Below are 18,841 nucleotides of genomic sequence, written 5' to 3'. Positions count from 1 at the left end.
AATTTCTGTTCGGTAAAACCTTTGAATTTAAATTCCATGTCATCAAGATGAAGTATTTCTAGTTCTAAAATTTGTGACTTAATTACAGACTTCAAATTTTAAACTGAAGCTTATCTAACATGTCTACATGATATATTAAAATTTATTGAAAATCCGCCGATCACCAACTCATTATCAACTTGTTATATTTTTAATTTTGAACTTATCTACCTAACTCACTGTGAGATTATTTACAATGTTACTAACTCTAATTATTATAAGCTATTTGTATTTGCTTTTTGGTTTTTAAACCTTTGTATTATTTTAATATTTATGATTCTTTCTGTAAGATGATTAAATTATTTTAAACACAGCACAACATCTGGTGCAAGTTGTTGGGGCCCTTTTCGTCTGCTAACAAATTGCTTTCTGCTCTTTTGAAGCTTGTCTGTGTTAATATTTTCGACGATATTGGCTGATATTCGAAAGTCCCAACCCCGTAGATAGAGTTACATATAGTTCGTGCCCCATCTATTCTTATATTTTAATAGTACAAAAAAGTAAATAACAGAAATAAAAAATGTATTTTAATTTTCTTGAAATAATTTGTACGGGAAGTTTTTCGACAAGTGAAACAAAATCACATCTGCTGCATACAATGAAAGATCTATTTTTCTTGTGAAAGATTGAAATCATCTCCATATGTTGCTGCAAATCTGTTAGCTGAAAAATGAAACTATCATTAACTAATATTATTTCTGTTATTGATTTGAAACCGATTAATATCCAATGGATTAGAACCGGTTCTCATCCATGCGAAAAATTATGTCTAGCATCGTATTATATCCAGTTTTCTTCGAATATAAAAATGTAAGTGTAGTGGAGTGAGTAAGAAGGAGAGAAAAAAGGGAAGGGGGTTAGGGGAAATTTTTACTTAGAATTGTTTCCCCTGTGTATATCTATCTATCAGACTACTATTGATATATTATTATATTTGTATTGATTTTGTTTATTTATAAATCCTACTCAATTTACCTAGATGTTGTATAGCAGTGATCGGTTTATATTTCTCATTCGGTCCTTCCAACGGCTCAATCAAAACTAAATATGATAGAATAGTTATTTCTCGCATCGTATTATAAACAGCTTTCCGTGGATATAAAATGATTAATATATATTAAAGTAAAATAATAGAGGGGGTAGAGCTATAAGTAACTCTGCCCACAGGGTTTGGACTCTGTCCCGATTTTGTATTGGGTCTTTGAAATCATCTTATAGCGTCTTAAAATGAACACAACACAGCCAAATCCTTACAAAAGAACAGAAAGCAATGTGTTAGCAAATGAAAGGGATCTCCACCACTTGGGGCAGATAGTTGTCTGGGTTATATATCTATACTTATACAACTATTTTAGCCCCAATTTAATGATTAAGACTTACCATGATCATCTGGATGTACAAAAAATGCAATTGATTGTCGTCGACATTTTCTCCTGTAGTTTGCATTTTAAAAGATTTTTTAAAATCATTAAAAGTCTTTTATTACTTAACATCACACTAATACTGAATGTAGAATATATGTGGATATTACGACAGGGGAATTATTGTCGTCAGTTACGAATACTAACATGGACCTTATTAATTGGTCAGTTTTTTTCATTCAGTAGAGGGAAAGTGGATGGGGTAAAGGAGGTGTTATTTTAGCCCGCTACAAGTTTTACTTTATTAGAGACTATAACAATACTATTATAGGAGGAATCCTTAGATTTTTCAATTGTCAAAAATAAAAAATTAAAAAACTTAAATTGTTTTTAAAAAACAAAATACCTTAATAGAATGTTTTAATTTTGGTTATGCAAAGTGACTTATTTATAAAATTGTTCTTGTTTTGAGAAAAGGCATTTCGCATATTTTTAGTCTTTTAAAATCTGGACTCTCCTTAATTCTTCTTGGGGTATTCTAACTCTGTGCCTTGTAGCTGGGTATTCTCCTCCGCTTTAACATTTTATGTTCAATCAAACCTTTAAGGGGTTGGGATACAGAAAAGACAGGGGACATTAGGCTGATAATAGTACACTAGCCCCCAAAGTCTTATAATAACGTTTCCTTATTCGTTGGCGGCTTAACAACCTTGGGATTTTTTATTGAATTTAGATTGGTTAGTTAATTTTGTGAATCATAATTAAGAATGTAAATAAATTTATCAGCCATTGTCTATCAATCATTCTGCAAGATATTTAAATTTGATGCTTTCCCTTAAAGTGCCTAGGAAGCATAAATAACAACCCTTTTTCAAAATAAAATGAAAATAAGGGAGGGAGGGGGGGGGGTGGATAATACTTTCTATCTTTGCTTAAGCCAAAAAACAAGCACAAGAAAAATAGTCCTACTTATTTTTTTTTTGAATACGGAAGGGTTTCTCTTTTCAATTAGTTTTCAAGTAGATTATAAAAATCACGGAAACAGACAAGACAGGTAGTTTTTAATAAGAACAGTAGAGTGTTATACAGTAAGATTATTAAAAAATGCTACATTAATATTAGTTGGTTTGATGAAAAACCTTAAGTTTTCAAGAAGGTCCCCGACATTGATCAAAATTGTTTCTAAAAAAAACGATGTTAAAACATGAGTGAAATAATTTTAAACAGATAAAAAATGTTCTGTCCATTGGTTAAGACCAGACATATGGGAAATAACAGTAATCTGTAATACAATTAGACACTAATTTATGAGCGAATCGGGTACATGGCAGATTTAGCGAATCATCTCTACGTCCTAAAATGTAAGTATGTTCGTATAAAGCATCCAGTATACAAGTAAGGATAGAATAAATTTACAGGTTTTTCTTTAGACTTATATATATTGATGAATTTCAAATAAACTTTATATTTATTTATCCATGTTCGTTTGTCTGTCTGCTTTGCTGACCTTCGCTTTCATGAATGTTGTTCTCCTTGTTCAACAGAGAACCAAGACAATTTGCTTTCTCTTTTAATATTTGATCCTCTGTGGTTTAGTTTTTGATTTACAAAGTATTTAATTAAAAAATAAAACCTGGAATAGGCGTTGCTTGTACCCATTTATTTTCCACAGATTTTACCTCCAAGCTTCCCATACTATCCTAAAAAACAAGTTTTTAAAGACGACACTATTAGTAAAAATCAATATTACTTTGGGTTAAGTCATATTGATTTTATAATAAAAACAAAGTGTTTACTCCACTTAAACTTTGAAACCCCTTATTATACCCCCTTCAAAAAAGCTTGGATGTCCTTCATAATTATTAATGTAATGTCTTGGAGTGTCTTGGCCGAAAACTGTCGCATCTAATTCTGATGCACAGATCGGATGGGTGTGCCATTAAGAGTTGGTTGTCTAATGGGTGCTACTTAACCCGGGTGTTTGGACAGAAGGGGAAAGATTGGCTCCCCTTAGTTATCCTTGTTATTGGACCTGGCATTAAAGTGTTATAGACAGTAGCTCCGCCCGTGTATGATGTAAAATATCCAGTAACCGGCCGGATATCTGGAAAATAACCTGGTACAATAGGGTGATGGTTCCATAATCAGAATGTTCTCCACATCTGCAATAACATGATCAATTATCATGGATTGGGTACACTGGTACTCAATGTTTTATGATCATATTATATTATTCGTTGGCTTTAAAAAAATTGTGTACTTTTTTTTCTGAGTTTAGATCGGTTCCTTCTGAACACGTAGTTTCTAAGCTTCTCAACCAATAATTTTAATCCAATAAATGGTATATTTATTGAATATCATTGGTGTGTATATCAAGTTATCCTTAGCTGTCTTATCTTTTAAGAGCCCTGGCAATAATGTTATTTAGTATCGAGGCTAGTGATATAACCCTAAAATTTTACATTTTTTTGAAGATGTAATTAAGTAACTTTTTAACCGTTATTATAATTTAACCAGATTATAATAACCAGACCTATTAGACTTATAGAGAAGCTTTACAACTAAAAAAATTCTTACCTTATTATACCTGGCTTTATCATTTCAGAACTAGAAATACGCAATTTTTCAACCAAAATAAATAATCAAACCGTCGAGAAACTCATTAAAATCAAAATTGTTATACCACTTATTTTACTCTACTCAAAATTAAAAAAAAACAGCATTATATTACCCCCTCAGACCTTTGAAACCTCATTTTACCGCCATTTTACCCCCCTAACATTTCTACCCAGAAATAATTCTACATTTAAAAAAAGAACGGGTGGATTGCAGAATAAATTTGTAAATCCAACTGGTTACAAAAAGTTACAAAACGTAATTTCTCTACGGCTTACTCGTTTTTTAGGTAAACTGTGGACGTTAAAAATTGTGTTTAGTATGCATTTTTTCCTTATTTATGTGTCTATGCCACTTAAACCTATTATATCAGCTTAGCGGTTAGCGAGATCCTTCGGGTCACAAGCACAGACTTTTATATAAAGATGTAGATAATTTTCATTCTTTAGATTTAATTGTTAAATTGGTATTCCTAATTGGTGGATAATGCAGAGATCTCAATGTTGTTGCATTTGGACAATCTATTCTTCCCTAAATTAAAACAAATCAATTTATTTCAATTATATGGTAGATGAAGTCTTAATGAAAAGTGCCTGATTATATTAATATCATTAAATAAACACTAGAAGGAGAAAGGGTTAAATAAATGTATCTCCCCATCGCAGTGTCCTTGTGCGGACCTTCAATTAGGTCATTATAAATCAACCAATGGTGTGGTGTGTATTGACACAGCCAAGAAGCTAAAAACCTTTTAATAGCAGACGAAAAAGGTGATTGAAACAGGAAAGGAGGTGGTTATCTGTATATACAACTATATTATCACGCCAGGCTACAATTGAATCAAGACAAAAGTAAGTGCCGAGCTTTGGGACCTATGTATGGTGAAATTAGACATAAAACCATAATGTTTCTAGGTAAAACCAAAATATTTCAGCGGTATCTTTTTGAGAAAATTAGAATTGAAAATTTCAATTTCAATTTTCACCCTTTAGGAGTTGCCGCATAATCATGACAAGAAAAGCAAAGATTTTTTTTTAAATTTTTGAACAAGTTTGCTTTTATAAAGTTCTTTATAAAACCACTCCTGAAGGGAGTTAATTAATGGCCATTTTTATCACTTGCTTTGCTAAGGTCACGGAAATTCTGCCTTAAATAAATCATATATAGAGAGGTTTTATGAAAGACTTCATAAAAGCAAAGTTGTTAAAAATTTTAAATAAATAATCTTTGCTTTTCTTGTCATGATTATACGACAACTCCTAGGGGGTGAAAATTGAACCTAAAATTTTCAAATCTAATTTTCTCAAAAAGATCCCGCTGAAATATTCTGGTTTTACCTGGAATCATCATGGTTTTATGTCTAATTTCACCATACATAGGTCCCAGAGCTCGGCACTTACTTTTGTCTTGATTCAATTGTAGCCTGGCGTGCTATAGATCTGTTTTATATCTCATTCTCCTCAACCCCCCCCCCCCCATTTAGCGGCCACTAAATGTTGAACTCTCCTTCATTTAAAATTTAAATCAAAAAATTATGAAATGTTAAAAAATAAGAAAAACATTTTTCTCTAAATGTTCAAGCTTATCCACCAATAATGTTAATGATAAATATAAGGGGGAGGTCTTAATTGATTGTCCATTGTCCTATCCCTGACCTGAGCCATCATGCCAAGGTGCATCTTGTCAAAATAGTCCAACTCTTGATTCAAAGCCACGGACAACGCTTTCAACAGTCGGGATGTTAGGCTTACAGAAGCTTCTGTCAACTAATAATAAAAATAGATATATTTTATTTTTTTTAAAGTTATTTTTAAAGGAATTATATTGGTCCCCAAAGTTTTTTTTCTCATAACAACAAGTATTTCAAATAAATTTTTGAAGATTTTAAAGAAAAAAATGTATCCCCAACCCGTGGACCCTGTACCGACTTTCAATTTGGTCTTTGAATATCAGCCAATATAGTCAGAAATACTAACACAGCCAAGTCGCTACAAATGGGCAGAAAGCAATTTGCCAGCAGTCGAAAAAGGTTCCCATGTAGTTGTCTGAGTTATATATCTATAAATTATTAATTTATTGTTGTACCTAATTGTCCAGGTTATATGAAATCACCTTTGTAAGTGCAGGTCTTAGTGTCGGGCAACCAGTGTCAGGAAATATTCCTCCACCAGAAATATTTTTCATGTCATAGGTCTCCCTGCAAGAAAGGAAAAAAATCAGCAAATTGTTATTTCCAAAATTATAGAATGCCATTGGGGGCTGGAAGTACAGATTGCGTTCACACTTCAGAATAAAAAAAACATATAATCTAAATTACAACGGAGAATACGAAGCCAGAGAAAACATTGAGTAAAATATGTCTTTTTTTATTCATTTAACCCTAAAATATCGGTGGAGGAAATTTTTCTCCAATTTACATTCACTGAATACAAAATAAAAGAACTAAATTATTTTACTGTATTAAAATTTAATGTTATAAGGATGTTTATGCTGTGTTACTTATAGACATAAATATATTTGTTTTTTAATATTTAGTAATGAGGTCCTTCTATAATTCACTTTGTATGTCTGGATCAGTCCGTAACGCTATTTGAAAATATGATTTTCTGTGTGATTAATTAGATCAATCGGTCTGTTAGTATTTCTATAAAACTATCTATAATACAAAGTAGAACGATGTCTGTCTGTCTAAAGCTTAAGATCTCAGTAATCACTGAACCGATTAAGCTCTACTCTTTAGGGAACATACCTACTGGTTCTGGAATGTTTTAAGCTAAGGGACACCCCCAACCCCCCCCTAAAAAATGAAAAATACCACCGCCAAAAAAATTTCTGAAACTAAAATCAAAGAAGGGAAGTTCGAATATCCCGCCCCTCCCCCCAAAAAAATTTTTAGGCTATGGGCGAAGCCGCAAGTAAATATTAAAACATAAAGAATGCATATGAAAGTTTTTGTGTTTTCCAATAATGTGTTCTTGTTTTTCGACCACTGAAAGTTGTTGTGATCCTCTGTGAATGTATACCTGACTTCGTGTTCTGCTATTTGTCCATTCTCATCTTGATCAAATATTTCTGAGCCCTCTTTTACCCAACCTTTGCAAATATATGTCCTTGTTAAAATACTGATATTTAGGTCGGGCACTCAAAAACCCCCTCTTCCTGTTAAAAATAAAATCAGGGGTTGGGGTAGTTTTTACCCTTTGTCTAAACTCTTCAGGGGAATCTAACTCTGCGGTACCCATACTTGCGGTGACCTTACCCTACGGGGCTTTTCATCACCTAACATAACCTAACCTTACTTGACTTGAAGTAATAAAAAAATACCCTGTCCCCTTGTTTATTTTATTTATTTTGAAACAAGGATGGGGGGGGGGAGGGGGGTTGTGCTGAAGAGTGTACTTTGTGTAAGAGCGCCGATTTTTTATGGAGAAGGTTTCTTTAGTAGTTAAAATATTACCTTGCAGATCTAATCCTTTAGAAGTTCTTTCCTTAACCTCAGTTGGTAGATTGAAAAAATCCATAGAACAACTACAATAATATATTTTTTAGCAATGAATGTATAAGTATAGATGTATAATCCAGACAACTATCTGGCTCATGTAGTGGGGACCTTTTTCGTCTGCCAGCAAATTGTTTTCTTTACTTTTGTAGCGACTCAGCTGTATTTAAATTACCGATGCTATTAGCAATTTTTAAGGCCCAAGGGGCCGAAGGCCAAGGCTAACAGAACTGTAATATTTCTTTTTACTTTGATATTAATGGAAACATGTCTATAATACGATGCTTTATATTATTTTCAGTATAGCTGAGAACCGGTTCTAATCTACTGGAAAAAAAATCTTACCTAAAAGCATTTACTATTGTGTCTTTTTCAACTCCATGATTTTGAATATAGGCAAAACCTTAAAAACATTATTGGTACCTTAACTTTAACCGTAAATGTAAAATATAAATAGAGTTATTTTTGGTTAAGTTAAGCAATGAATAGAAGGGGACTGTAGGGGCTAGCAAATTGGGCTGTTTATTACACTAGTCCCTTTTTAATTTGATTTTATTGAATTTTGATTGATTGGTTCATTAAGTCGAGGGTCCAAACGTTTCAAACACTAATCACAATCTATAGAATAGTAAATTTGTTTATCATCATTGGGGATGTACATCAATTTATCGATTATTGTCTTATCCCATTAGATCCATGGTTAGGAACACATTTATTCTGCGATATTAAATAAAAAGGGTTGGGAGGACTTAAATGGTCCACTCATAGTTTCATGTCATTATGTGGTATTCGGCAACCGTGAGCCATGCCTATGGCACCCCTGATCTGGGGTTCGGTGGAGGGTCAATGGCCCTCCCCCGAGTCCTGGGGAAGGGGTCTGATGACCCCCTCCCTATGCTTAAAATTAATGATTGAATCTGTCATGTTTATTATGGTTAACTGTATTCTTAATTCTCCCCCACCCTTTTCAGGGATGGGGGATCATTATTGCCCCAAACTGACCACTGTATATGTATTATAGTGCTTTTATGTTATGATTATTTATTCCTATCCATGTAATTATTGTTTGTTGTATATAGCTTTAGTATCCTTTAAACCTTCAATAAAGTGACAACTGAAATAGATGTTGATTATTATCTAGTGAATGCTAGAGAAGCGTAGCTTCTCTATAGTAAGGTGTCCACGTCTGTCACACTGCCGTAATCTAATTGAACTCCGGTGTCTGCCATTTATCCTCGGCGGATACCACAACTTTTGGTGACAGCTGTGTGAGATTACGGCAAACCACAAGTGTAGAGCAGACGCGCATCTGAGGCCAAGGTACTCCCAGCAGTGAAACTGGCAAAACTGACACAAGCAACCTGAATTACCCACCCTGGACAGCAAAGTCTAACTCTGCATCCGGCAGTTGTGGAAGCAAGACAGCGAAACCTGACAAAGAACCGCGAGAAGCGCCGACATCTAACGGAGAATCGAGCGCTCAAAGGGCTGAAACAGGCCTGCGGACCGGCTGAAACAAGCCAAATAAGTGTAAACGGCTGAAAATAGGCCAACTTACTGAGAGAGATAGCAGGATCCGTACCAGTGGCGCTAGCAGGACGGGACATTCCCTGCCGCCATCAGCCGGATTTGGATCAGCGGCGCTAGCAGGACGGGACATTCCCTGCCGCTGATAGGCTGAAACATGCCACATAGCTGCGAGCTGCGAGCCAACATACGAGTGTAGTGCACCAAAACAGAGAAAACTACGTCAACTCCAAGTATCCTGAGAGGCTACAACGCAGCCGCCCATCTAGAAAAACAGATATTATATCACATTTGCAGGGATTACCACCCTGGTGTGATGGCTAAACAATAGATTTATGAGCAAAGCTTGGCAAACAAATTGTTGTGTTGTGATAAAACTAAAAATAGAACAGGCTTGGATTTATTGTGTATTGTGATAACAGCTAAAAATAGAACAGGGTTAGTAAACAAATCTGTTATGTAATTGTGATAAGGACAAAAATAGAAGCTAGATGTAATATAATAAAGACCCTGATACACAATCAAATCACCTCAAACCTCCAGCACAACAACAATACACCCCTTATTCCAGAGGAAGGGGAGGAGCCCCCCCTCCATTGAAGGCAAATACAATCAGGGTGATATAATAGATAAGCCTAGGATTAAGAAGAAAAGGCACTATTACACCAGCACACAGTTACCCCCCCTCCCTCACAGGGAGAACGGACGGAGTTACCCCCGTCCCCTCACGCGCTTCCCCCCTTCCTACCCACACTAGACTAAGTCCGTCTGTAGTGTGGGGCTAGCGACCGGGCACACAGAGCGCCTTTCACGGGTAGCGCAACAGAGTGCGGAAATATCATAAATTCAACGGACAAAGCGGACCAATGAGAGAGCGAGTTGAGGGAAAGTGCGCGTTTTCCCCGTGTGCGCGGATTTGACGGTGCGTACGCGCGTTGCGAGGACAGGAGATTTCACGCACACACACACACCGGAGCGGAGCTACTCCATAGCATCCAACAGGGGTAATTTTAGCAAATAAAGAATTACAAGCTTCCCTCCCTCTAGCTCTAGTGTGATAAAGGAAAACTCAATCAGTTCCTGACAGCAGTTCATACCCTCAACATCTACCTATTCTACAACCTCAGAACCCAACTAGTGCCAAAGTACAGCTAAGTTATACAGTTGTAACTAAACTACCAACCTAGTGATACAAACAGTGTTGGCTGTTAGGCTAGGAAGCCTCAAGTGACAAACCATTCATTTTTAGTACTGTATAACTTTGTGTCCCGCCGTTGAACCGTTGACCCGATGGACCAGCCGCAAGCCCCAGGATGGCTCCAGGATGACCCTCAGCCGGCCCCAGCCGAGTACCGCAAGCTGATGCTGAGCAATCTGCTGGAGTATAGAGGGCCGCCCAAGCAATCCTGGTCGTCACATATCCGCAGACTCGAGATGTCATGGGCGGCTTACCGCGTGCCACCTCATGATTCCCTCAACCGCCGCAACGCCCTCCTACTGTCACTGGTAGGGCAAGCGGCGGAAATGGCGTCCCATCTGTTTGGCGAGGCAGGCCAAGCCTTGACCTACGAGCAGGTCAAGGCCGAGTGTGAAATGCTATTTCGTCCTGCTTTTGAATCCCAAACGCTTAAACAAGCGTTTAGGGATTACAAGCAACACTCGACAGAACCGATACAGGCGTACATATCCACTAAATGTGCCCTGTATCGGGACGCCTACAGCCATGAGGATCTTGAGTTGTTGGTGGACGAATTAAATCGTGGAATTCATAACGCCAATGTAAAACGCATCATGATGGGACATGAAATTACGAGTGTACCTGAGTACACTCGTAAGGCCATGTTTACCGTCACCATGATCACTAAGCAACTGAAGGAAGGTGTGTGCCTAGTGGACTCTACTGACAGGCTGACTGGATCTGCCAGCATCCAGTTGCCCCAGTATGATGAGTCGGAGCCAATGGAGATTGGCGCCTTGGCTCCGGGTCTCCACCAGATGGGGAAGGTCGCTCCAGATGACAAGGTTCCAGGCCGCTGCTTCCGCTGCCAGGGGAGAGGCCACCGAGCTCGAGACTGCCCAACGCCTGTGGAAGTTAGCCTAGAGGAGAGACGCACCCAGCCCCGCCGTGACCGTTCTGCCAAGTGTGAGCGTTGCCACTATGACGGTCACACGGCGGCCGATTGTAGAGCTGACTGGGCCCAGGAACCGAGTCTACACGCTGCCAGGCAAGACCCAGCCACTGACGTTCCAGCTGAACCATCCCCTGTTCTTCACCATCGACATGGTGGGCGCCCTCGTCAACAGCCCTGAGGGGGTTGGTTGTGAAGGGGAGGACGTCCACTTCGAGGGCCAGCTGTACCGCAATGAATTAGTGCTCCAGGAGCGACGGCTGCTGGTCAAGGAAGAGACCTATGTGGTAGAGGATGGACGGGTGGAGTCCCAATCTGACCACCTGACCCTGGAGTGTCCCCATTCTGAGCTGTCCTGCATCACTGGGAAAGCAACCTACGTGTGGGACCACCTGGGGAGAGATTGCCCCTTGAGGCTGATCCGCAGCCTCCAGCCCAGCCTAGTGATGGATGCATACCTGGTTGACCATCAGGCCCAGTTTTTCATCAACATGACCAACCCCACCTCGATTGTGAACTGCGACTTCGAGGCCCATGCCACCAACCATCCAGCGTTGTTCGTGGCAGCTGACCCAGCAGCGGCTGCGCTGCCCAGAGTGTCGGCCAGGGATGTTGACGTCCCCCTACAAGCCCAAATACATGCAGGTTATATTGGGTTTACCCTGGAAACGCGCATGAAAAGCACAGCAGCAGAAGAAGTAGCGGCCAACTGCTGGAAGCTCCAGCAACTAGACCCGGCCCACCCGGTGCGTGTCCAGGGGAGCACGTTCTCAGTACTGAGGGGAGACATCCTGCTGCAGCTGACCTGCCAACGCCATAAATACGTTGTCCGCGAACACAAGGAGTGTTGGGACAAAGTGCCAGTAGAACCCACAGGATTTGTAGACGCTGTGACACGAGTATATAGTGAACACGCCACCAAGATTCCCTGCTCCTCCACCTACCCCCTGACGGTGCACGCGGAGGAAGGCTGGATAGAGCTAACCCCCGCTCCTAAGAAGAGGCCACCCCCGCTGGATACGCCTAAGCAATTGTTGACAGAGCCCTTAGATGACTTCAGTTCAGGGGGCTTGTATTTGCAGGCTGAGTTGAACGACTGGCAACAACTGCTGGCGTTCCCAGCATACAAGAGCGCCATGCTGACCGGCCTATCCTATGGCTCCTGCGTTCAGCAAGGCAGCTGTTTGGCCACAGGAGACCATGGGATAGTGTCCTACAACATTGACCGACTGGCGGAGGAAGGAGAGGCCGCCCTGGATGTCTGGGCTGGATTTAGGCAAGCTATCCACGAGTGGGGAGATGGCGCAGCCATACTGTGCTTGCTGTTGTTGATCCTCAAACTGCTGGGGGACCTAACCATCATTTCTCTGGCAGCAGCACAAGGAGGCATCCGAGCAGCCCTGAATGCGATGTCACAAGTGTTCCTGTACCATCCAGCTTTGTATAGGAAAGCTATGGCTAGAGCCAGGCTCCCCCATGCCAAGTCCCGGGACTTTTCAGTGGACTGGGATGCCATTCCCATTGGCAGGGAAGCAGCCGAGGAGATGGTGTCTATGCAATCGACTGATAGCGGGCATGACCGCCCAGGTAGGCCAGGACCGCACTCTGGCCGACCCCGCGGCCCCTCAGGAGGACAGGCCGCTGCCCAGACGATCAACCTGGCAGCCAGCGCCCCAGCCGCTGCCAACAACAACCAGCAGGCCCCACTGCTGACCGTTCCAGCAACACCTGTGCCACCAGCCAACCTGACACCTGCTGGCGCTGACCAACGTGTCCAACCCAAGCCAGCCTCTGCCTTCTATCCCACATTGGGAGCCCATCAACCCTGAGAAACACTCACCACTAGGATTCCATTGAATCATTATCGTTTGTACATATCTTAGCCCTAAGGAGCGGACCGAAGGCCTCAACCACTGTCGGAAGTCTGGTAGGGAAACCCTCTCCCAGCCTTCCGAGGGGAGAGTTGTGGTATTCGGCAACCGTGAGCCATGCCTATGGCACCCCTGATCTGGGGTTCGGTGGAGGGTCAATGGCCCTCCCCCGAGTCCTGGGGAAGGGGTCTGATGACCCCCTCCCTATGCTTAAAATTAATGATTGAATCTGTCATGTTTATTATGGTTAACTGTATTCTTAATTCTCCCCCACCCTTTTCAGGGATGGGGGATCATTATTGCCCCAAACTGACCACTGTATATGTATTATAGTGCTTTTATGTTATGATTATTTATTCCTATCCATGTAATTATTGTTTGTTGTATATAGCTTTAGTATCCTTTAAACCTTCAATAAAGTGACAACTGAAATAGATGTTGATTATTATCTAGTGAATGCTAGAGAAGCGTAGCTTCTCTATAGTAAGGTGTCCACGTCTGTCACACTGCCGTAATCTAATTGAACTCCGGTGTCTGCCATTTATCCTCGGCGGATACCACAATTATACGAAATTATCATATATGATTTAGCCAGAAAAAAACTTTACACGAAATTTCAGTTCACTATCTAACATAGCAACTGAAATATTATTTCAATAAAACTTCATACTGCAAGACATTTCAATTATAATTTTGTCCTTAAAAATTTACCTAAATGAACAAATGCTTTGTGTATAGATTCTCCAACAATTTTGTAATCTTCCTAAATAAGAACAAGAATGACACCATCCATAACAGCGAAGCTCCACAAACAACAAATGTGTAAAAGTGGCAACGCAGTTATTATTATCTCTTAAAATTCTTAAAATCATCTCAGTTTTTTTTTACTCCCCCTCTTTTTAGTAGCGAAGCTACTCTAAAATTCACTTTGTCCGTCTGTCCGTCCATCAGTCCGTCATTCCGTAACGCTATAGGGGAAATGTGATTTTCTCGGCCCCTATACAAGTTAGACAGCTGAAATTTTTAGTGAAGAATCTTATGACATATGCCCATGTTATGGATGTTGTCATCCTTGTTATAATTATAGTCCCCTCACCAAAGAGCATCAAAGATACAACTTACTCTGTCTGTCAGTCTGTCGGTTATGCTACAAAAGACATTTATTACAGATATGTAATTTTTTTTTTCATTTTCTTATTCTTCTTTTTTTTCTCTTTTTCTTTTTTATGTTCTCTAAACATCTTTGATATGATAGAAACCTGGGTTGGATTTTCTTTGGTTATTCTTGATACATCAACAATCTAAAAAGAAAAAGTTTTGGGAGCGAAGGTACTCTACAATTTCTATTATTTCATCGGATTGTTAAGTATGTAAATGACGATGTAATTGTACGTATACAAGGGATTGCTTATCTGAAGGAAGACTATTTTACACAAATTTAACTTTTAAATGAGACAAAACAACCACAACTTCTTTTTTAAAAATCTTCACCTACAAAATTCTACAAAGCTCGGGTTATATTTGGAAATTAAAAATGACGGGTTACCATCTTTTATTCAGAAAAAAAACTAAACTCAATTAACGCCATGAAAGCTTCTGCAAATGCAAAAATACCTGAATTTTTTCAGCAGTAGATTCTTGACACATTTTTATCTGAAAACAAATAAATTGTAGAAAAATGTCGTCGTACTTGATAACTATTTTTTAATGTGAATCTTTTCTATAATCAGGATAGGTCTGTCCGTCTTTAACGGATTGCTATTATTGTTAATTTAAAGTAAACATGTTACAATTGTCCTTTATATTTCATACTTTACATGCATAGACGTCCAAGGGGGGGGGGTAATGGGGCGATTACCCCTCTAAACGATTTTGGGGGTGCCGTAGGCACCCCCAAATTTTTTTTCATTTTACCCCCCCCCCCCATTTACAATTTACCCCTACCCTGGGGGTGCCGTAAGCACCCCCAACCATTAAGGAGGGGGTATTTACCCCCCCCCCAAAAAAAAATAAAAAATCTCTAATAAAAAAAATTTTTGTGCGCTTCGCGCGCATTTTTAATACTATATATTTAATAAAATTTAAATTACCCCCCCCAAAAAAATTTTACCCCGGGGGTAAATTTTGGGGGGGTAAACTAAATTTACCCCTGCCAACAGATTTCAGGGGGGTTAATTACCCCCCTAAGCAAATTTTACCCCCGGGGTAAAAATTTTGGGGGGGTAAAAGAAATTTGCGGCGCGCTTCGCGCGCCATTTTACCCCCCCCCCCCCCAAAAAAAAAAAAAGCTTGGACGCCCCTGTTTGTATGATAATTCCTGTAATAGTTTTATATCATTTAGAAATCATAGCAACTTTCTAATCGTTATTCGTACGTCTATTTTCAACATACTGTTCTTTTTTAACTTTTTTACAACAACTTTTAAATATATGTATGATATAATTGTCAAATTTATACTTTATTTTGAATATGGTTCCTAGGACAACTAAGTACAATATTATAAGCGAAGCATATCTAAAATCAAGCACTAAAAATGTAAGTATGTCCTTAAACAATATCCTTTTCAACATTTTTTCAACATTAAAATCCGCTGGATTAAAACTGGACACTGAAAAATAATGTATAACATCGTATTACAGACGATTTTCCACGAATAATAAAATCAAATCATAAAACTGGTTTTAATATTATAATTTTTCATTTTGATATTTATGAAAGGGGCTATAGCACTTACACATCCAGCAAATTTACAGTTGATGTATTTTTGGCAAAATATTTTCTTCCTTTTTCACATGCCATAAATACATCCAACACTGGCATTTACACATCCATACTTTTTCAATTATATGTCATAAATACATCCAGCACTGGCAAATACACATCTAGATTAATTTCTATGAATATTTATTTACAATCAATTAGATTATGTACAGTATAGTTTAAAATGTTATGCCCTATTTTAGTTACTCTCCCCCTATTTACTCCCTTCCCTTTTTCTCAAGTTGCTCCCAACAAAACATCAAAACCTTTGAGCAAGTGGTCAAATTATCCTATTATATAAAGTAGCAAGCGTTTTTTGTCTGTCCCGAAGGATCTCGCTAACCGCTGAACCGATATAGTTCTCCTTTACAGTGAATCTTCTTATAGGTCCTGGGAAGGTTTTAAACTATTTTTGGAGAGGGTGTCTTAACCCCCTCCCCCCTAAAAATATTTTTCAAAAACTCTTTTGAAACTCAAATTTAAAATAGGAGGAAGTCGACATTTCCCCCTCCTACCAGTGCCCCTAGAGGCTTCTAGGGAGCGTAGCCGCTAGTTTCTATATAAAATGATAATTTAGATATTCATTGTTAGTTCATAGTACTATAGTAATGCCTATCTTAAGAGACATATTTGTACATTAGCACCAGTCACATAGCAGTCAAATGTAGAAGCTCCATTACTTGATACTTAAATTTCATGTTTTGATTTAAATGAAAATCCAGATGTGGAACTAACTTATTCCAAATACAAGATGATGTTTTTTTTCTCGAAAGAAGTATTATCGATACCCAGTACAGGGATTTACTTATTAAGTGGTGATTTTGGTCGACCTATATATAGGATGAGAGGGGAGGGGGAAAGGAAACCCCTAAAAAAGAGATGCATTTTTGTTATGTCACAAAGATAAAAAGTTAGTTCTTATTTAATTTACATCCTATATTAAGTAACAGGCTGTAAGTGTGTCTTTATATCTTTTGCTATTACGGATATGCTTAATCTTGTTACTCTATATAGCATTAATTAAACTTTTAAAATAGCACCGCTGTTTTCCTATTAGTATGGTTGTCTCTACATATTATATAATTTATATCCTTTATTAAGTAAGAGGATATAAGTGTGTCTTTATATCCTTTGATATTACGGATATGCTCATTCTTGTTAATCTATGATAAAGCCTTATTTAAACCTTTAAAAGATCAAGATCATCACAACAATCCATCACATAATGCTTTTCAACCTGACCAATATATTATAATTTAAATCTTTATTTTCTTTTTTATTTTAACCTGATAAAAATATATTATATCTCAAATAATATACAATTAATGTACAAATGTATTGTTTTCTTATCATTTTACATTAAATTTCTATGGATGTATAAATGTCTGTGTCGGATGTATTTATGACATATAATTGAAAAAGTATGGATGTGTAAATGCCAGTGTTGGATGTATTTATGCATGGCAAGAGAATCGGTTTTACTGTCATTTATACTGTAAAAATTCAGTTTGTCATAAATACATCCATTGCACTGGCGAAAACACATCCACTGTAAATTTGCTGGATGTGTAAATGGCAGTCCTATACTACAACATTTGACGTTAGTGCACTTTTCTAGGACAAAATAAAGCTGTTTTTTTATTACTGAACTGTTTGATTGTATGAACCTAAATATCCTTGTCATTATCTATCACTATCACAAGACTCTATAACTAGTTATCCCCAAATGCAAGCTGCAACTATTTATCAAATAAAAATGTAAACATAACATGTAACATATATAGATATATTATTAAATGGATGTTGTACCAGATCTTCATGTACTCGAATAAAGCGATACTGGCAGGTGACTAAAATAACGATACTCCCATCCTCTCCAATTTTATTGGATAAACGAACTGGCCAATAAATGAGGTACACATAAGCAACCTAAATTGACACATTTTCCTCTGTCAATATATCCACGTATTCTATATCCATTAATGTTGCTGCGTGATAGATAAAAATAACAGTAGAATAATCGTAAGCCCTGGAAACCGAACTTCGTATTAACATTGAGGCTACTTTAATATTAAATTTGTCTGGCTGTTTGTCCATAACATTGTGGGGAAAATGTGATTTTGTTGGCTGTTGTTCAAGATAACATTTTAAATAACATTTTTCATAGCAATTTGAAAAAGGCATAATTTTTTAAGGGCAGGGGGGGGGAATGCTACACAAATCATTTTATGACCTTTTAATGGGCCTAAGCTTTATGTTCAAGACCACTGGTTGTTTCAGAATGTCTGAAATCTAAAAAGTTCCATAAAATCAACAAAATTAACAGTCAGTTTAATTATTACAGAGAAAAAATTACAAAGAAGGCGTCTTAACTTTTTTGCTTTTTATTTAGAATAGCTAGCCGGTGCTTTCAGTACGTAGTAGATGTAAAATTTTCCATAGAATTCAGATATGAAATCGGTTTTTTTTGTAGACCTCTTATTTTTGAAGTAATTTAAGTTTAAAAAAAAAAAATAATTAAGTCGGTTTTAAGGTACTAAAACGCAACAAAATAAAAGAAGAAAATTGCCAGTATGAACAAAAATAGTAAGATCTTTAATTTGACACCTTACTTTTTAAATTCTGTTGAGTAATTATTAAAAAAAATTTATTTTTTTAACCTCGTTTTAATCAAAACTTTAAACCTAATATATTTTCTCTCACAGGCATAAAAAATATGTGTTTATATATGACTTTAGAATCAGAAAAATAATACGAATCCATTCTAAGCAAAATTGAAAAAGTTTTATAAAATTATAATAAAAATTATAAGTTTATTTTAAGAATCATAATTTTTGGCTTTAAAGGGTTGACTTGAACAAAACCTGAACAAAACCTAAACAAATGTACATACACTGTAACAGATATTTTTTAAACACAAGAAACAATAATGCAATTTTAACTGCATTGTTTTGAAGTTTATAAACAGATTGAAGCATATTTGTTCATAATTTTTTATTCTTTACATGTTATGTAAGCATAGGCGTCCAAGGGGGGGGG

General features: G+C 37.6%; 1 protein-coding gene across 2 annotated transcripts; it reads right to left on the bottom strand.

Annotated features, from left to right (window-relative positions):
* Positions 1–544: 544 nt before the first annotated feature.
* On the bottom strand, positions 545–14,691 carry LOC145328480 (1-aminocyclopropane-1-carboxylate oxidase-like). 2 transcript variants are annotated; one of them, XM_080172183.1, is made up of 17 exons: positions 14,657–14,691; positions 14,302–14,343; positions 13,754–13,805; positions 7,861–7,918; positions 7,474–7,544; positions 7,040–7,109; positions 6,129–6,213; positions 5,672–5,782; positions 4,488–4,547; positions 3,978–4,006; positions 3,517–3,562; positions 3,034–3,100; positions 2,540–2,582; positions 1,920–1,974; positions 1,420–1,474; positions 1,015–1,080; positions 545–702 (listed from the first exon to the last, which is right to left on the bottom strand). In XM_080172183.1, exons 1-17 carry the CDS (start codon positions 14,687–14,689, stop codon positions 647–649), a joined length of 999 nt encoding a protein of 332 aa, XP_080028309.1. In that variant the 5' UTR covers positions 14,690–14,691; the 3' UTR covers positions 545–646. The 2 variants fall into 2 exon arrangements, with proteins under 2 accessions (XP_080028309.1, XP_080028308.1); XM_080172182.1 differs by having other exon boundaries at positions 3,978–4,010; positions 4,492–4,547.
* Positions 14,692–18,841: the final 4,150 nt, after the last annotated feature.

Source organism: Acartia tonsa, chromosome 9 (assembly GCF_053477335.1).
Source record: "Acartia tonsa isolate MP-2025a chromosome 9, ASM5347733v1, whole genome shotgun sequence".
NCBI classification, from domain to species: Eukaryota; Metazoa; Arthropoda; class Copepoda; order Calanoida; family Acartiidae; genus Acartia; species Acartia tonsa.
This window is presented reverse-complemented; position numbering and strand designations above follow the sequence as displayed.

What these genes read in the sequence shown, in the direction of transcription:
- LOC145328480 (XM_080172183.1), bottom strand. Translation starts at nt 14,689, where the DNA reads ATGTGTCAAGAATCTACTGCTGAAAAAATTCAG. An exon ending in TGCATTATCCACCAATTAGG is followed by an intron (nt 4,007 to 4,487) that starts AATACCAATTTA and finishes CGTATTTCTAGT; the next exon opens with TCTGAAATGATAAAGCCAGG. An exon ending in TGTACATCCAGATGATCATG is followed by an intron (nt 1,081 to 1,419) that starts GTAAGTCTTAAT and finishes TATCATATTTAG; the next exon opens with TTTTGATTGAGCCGTTGGAA.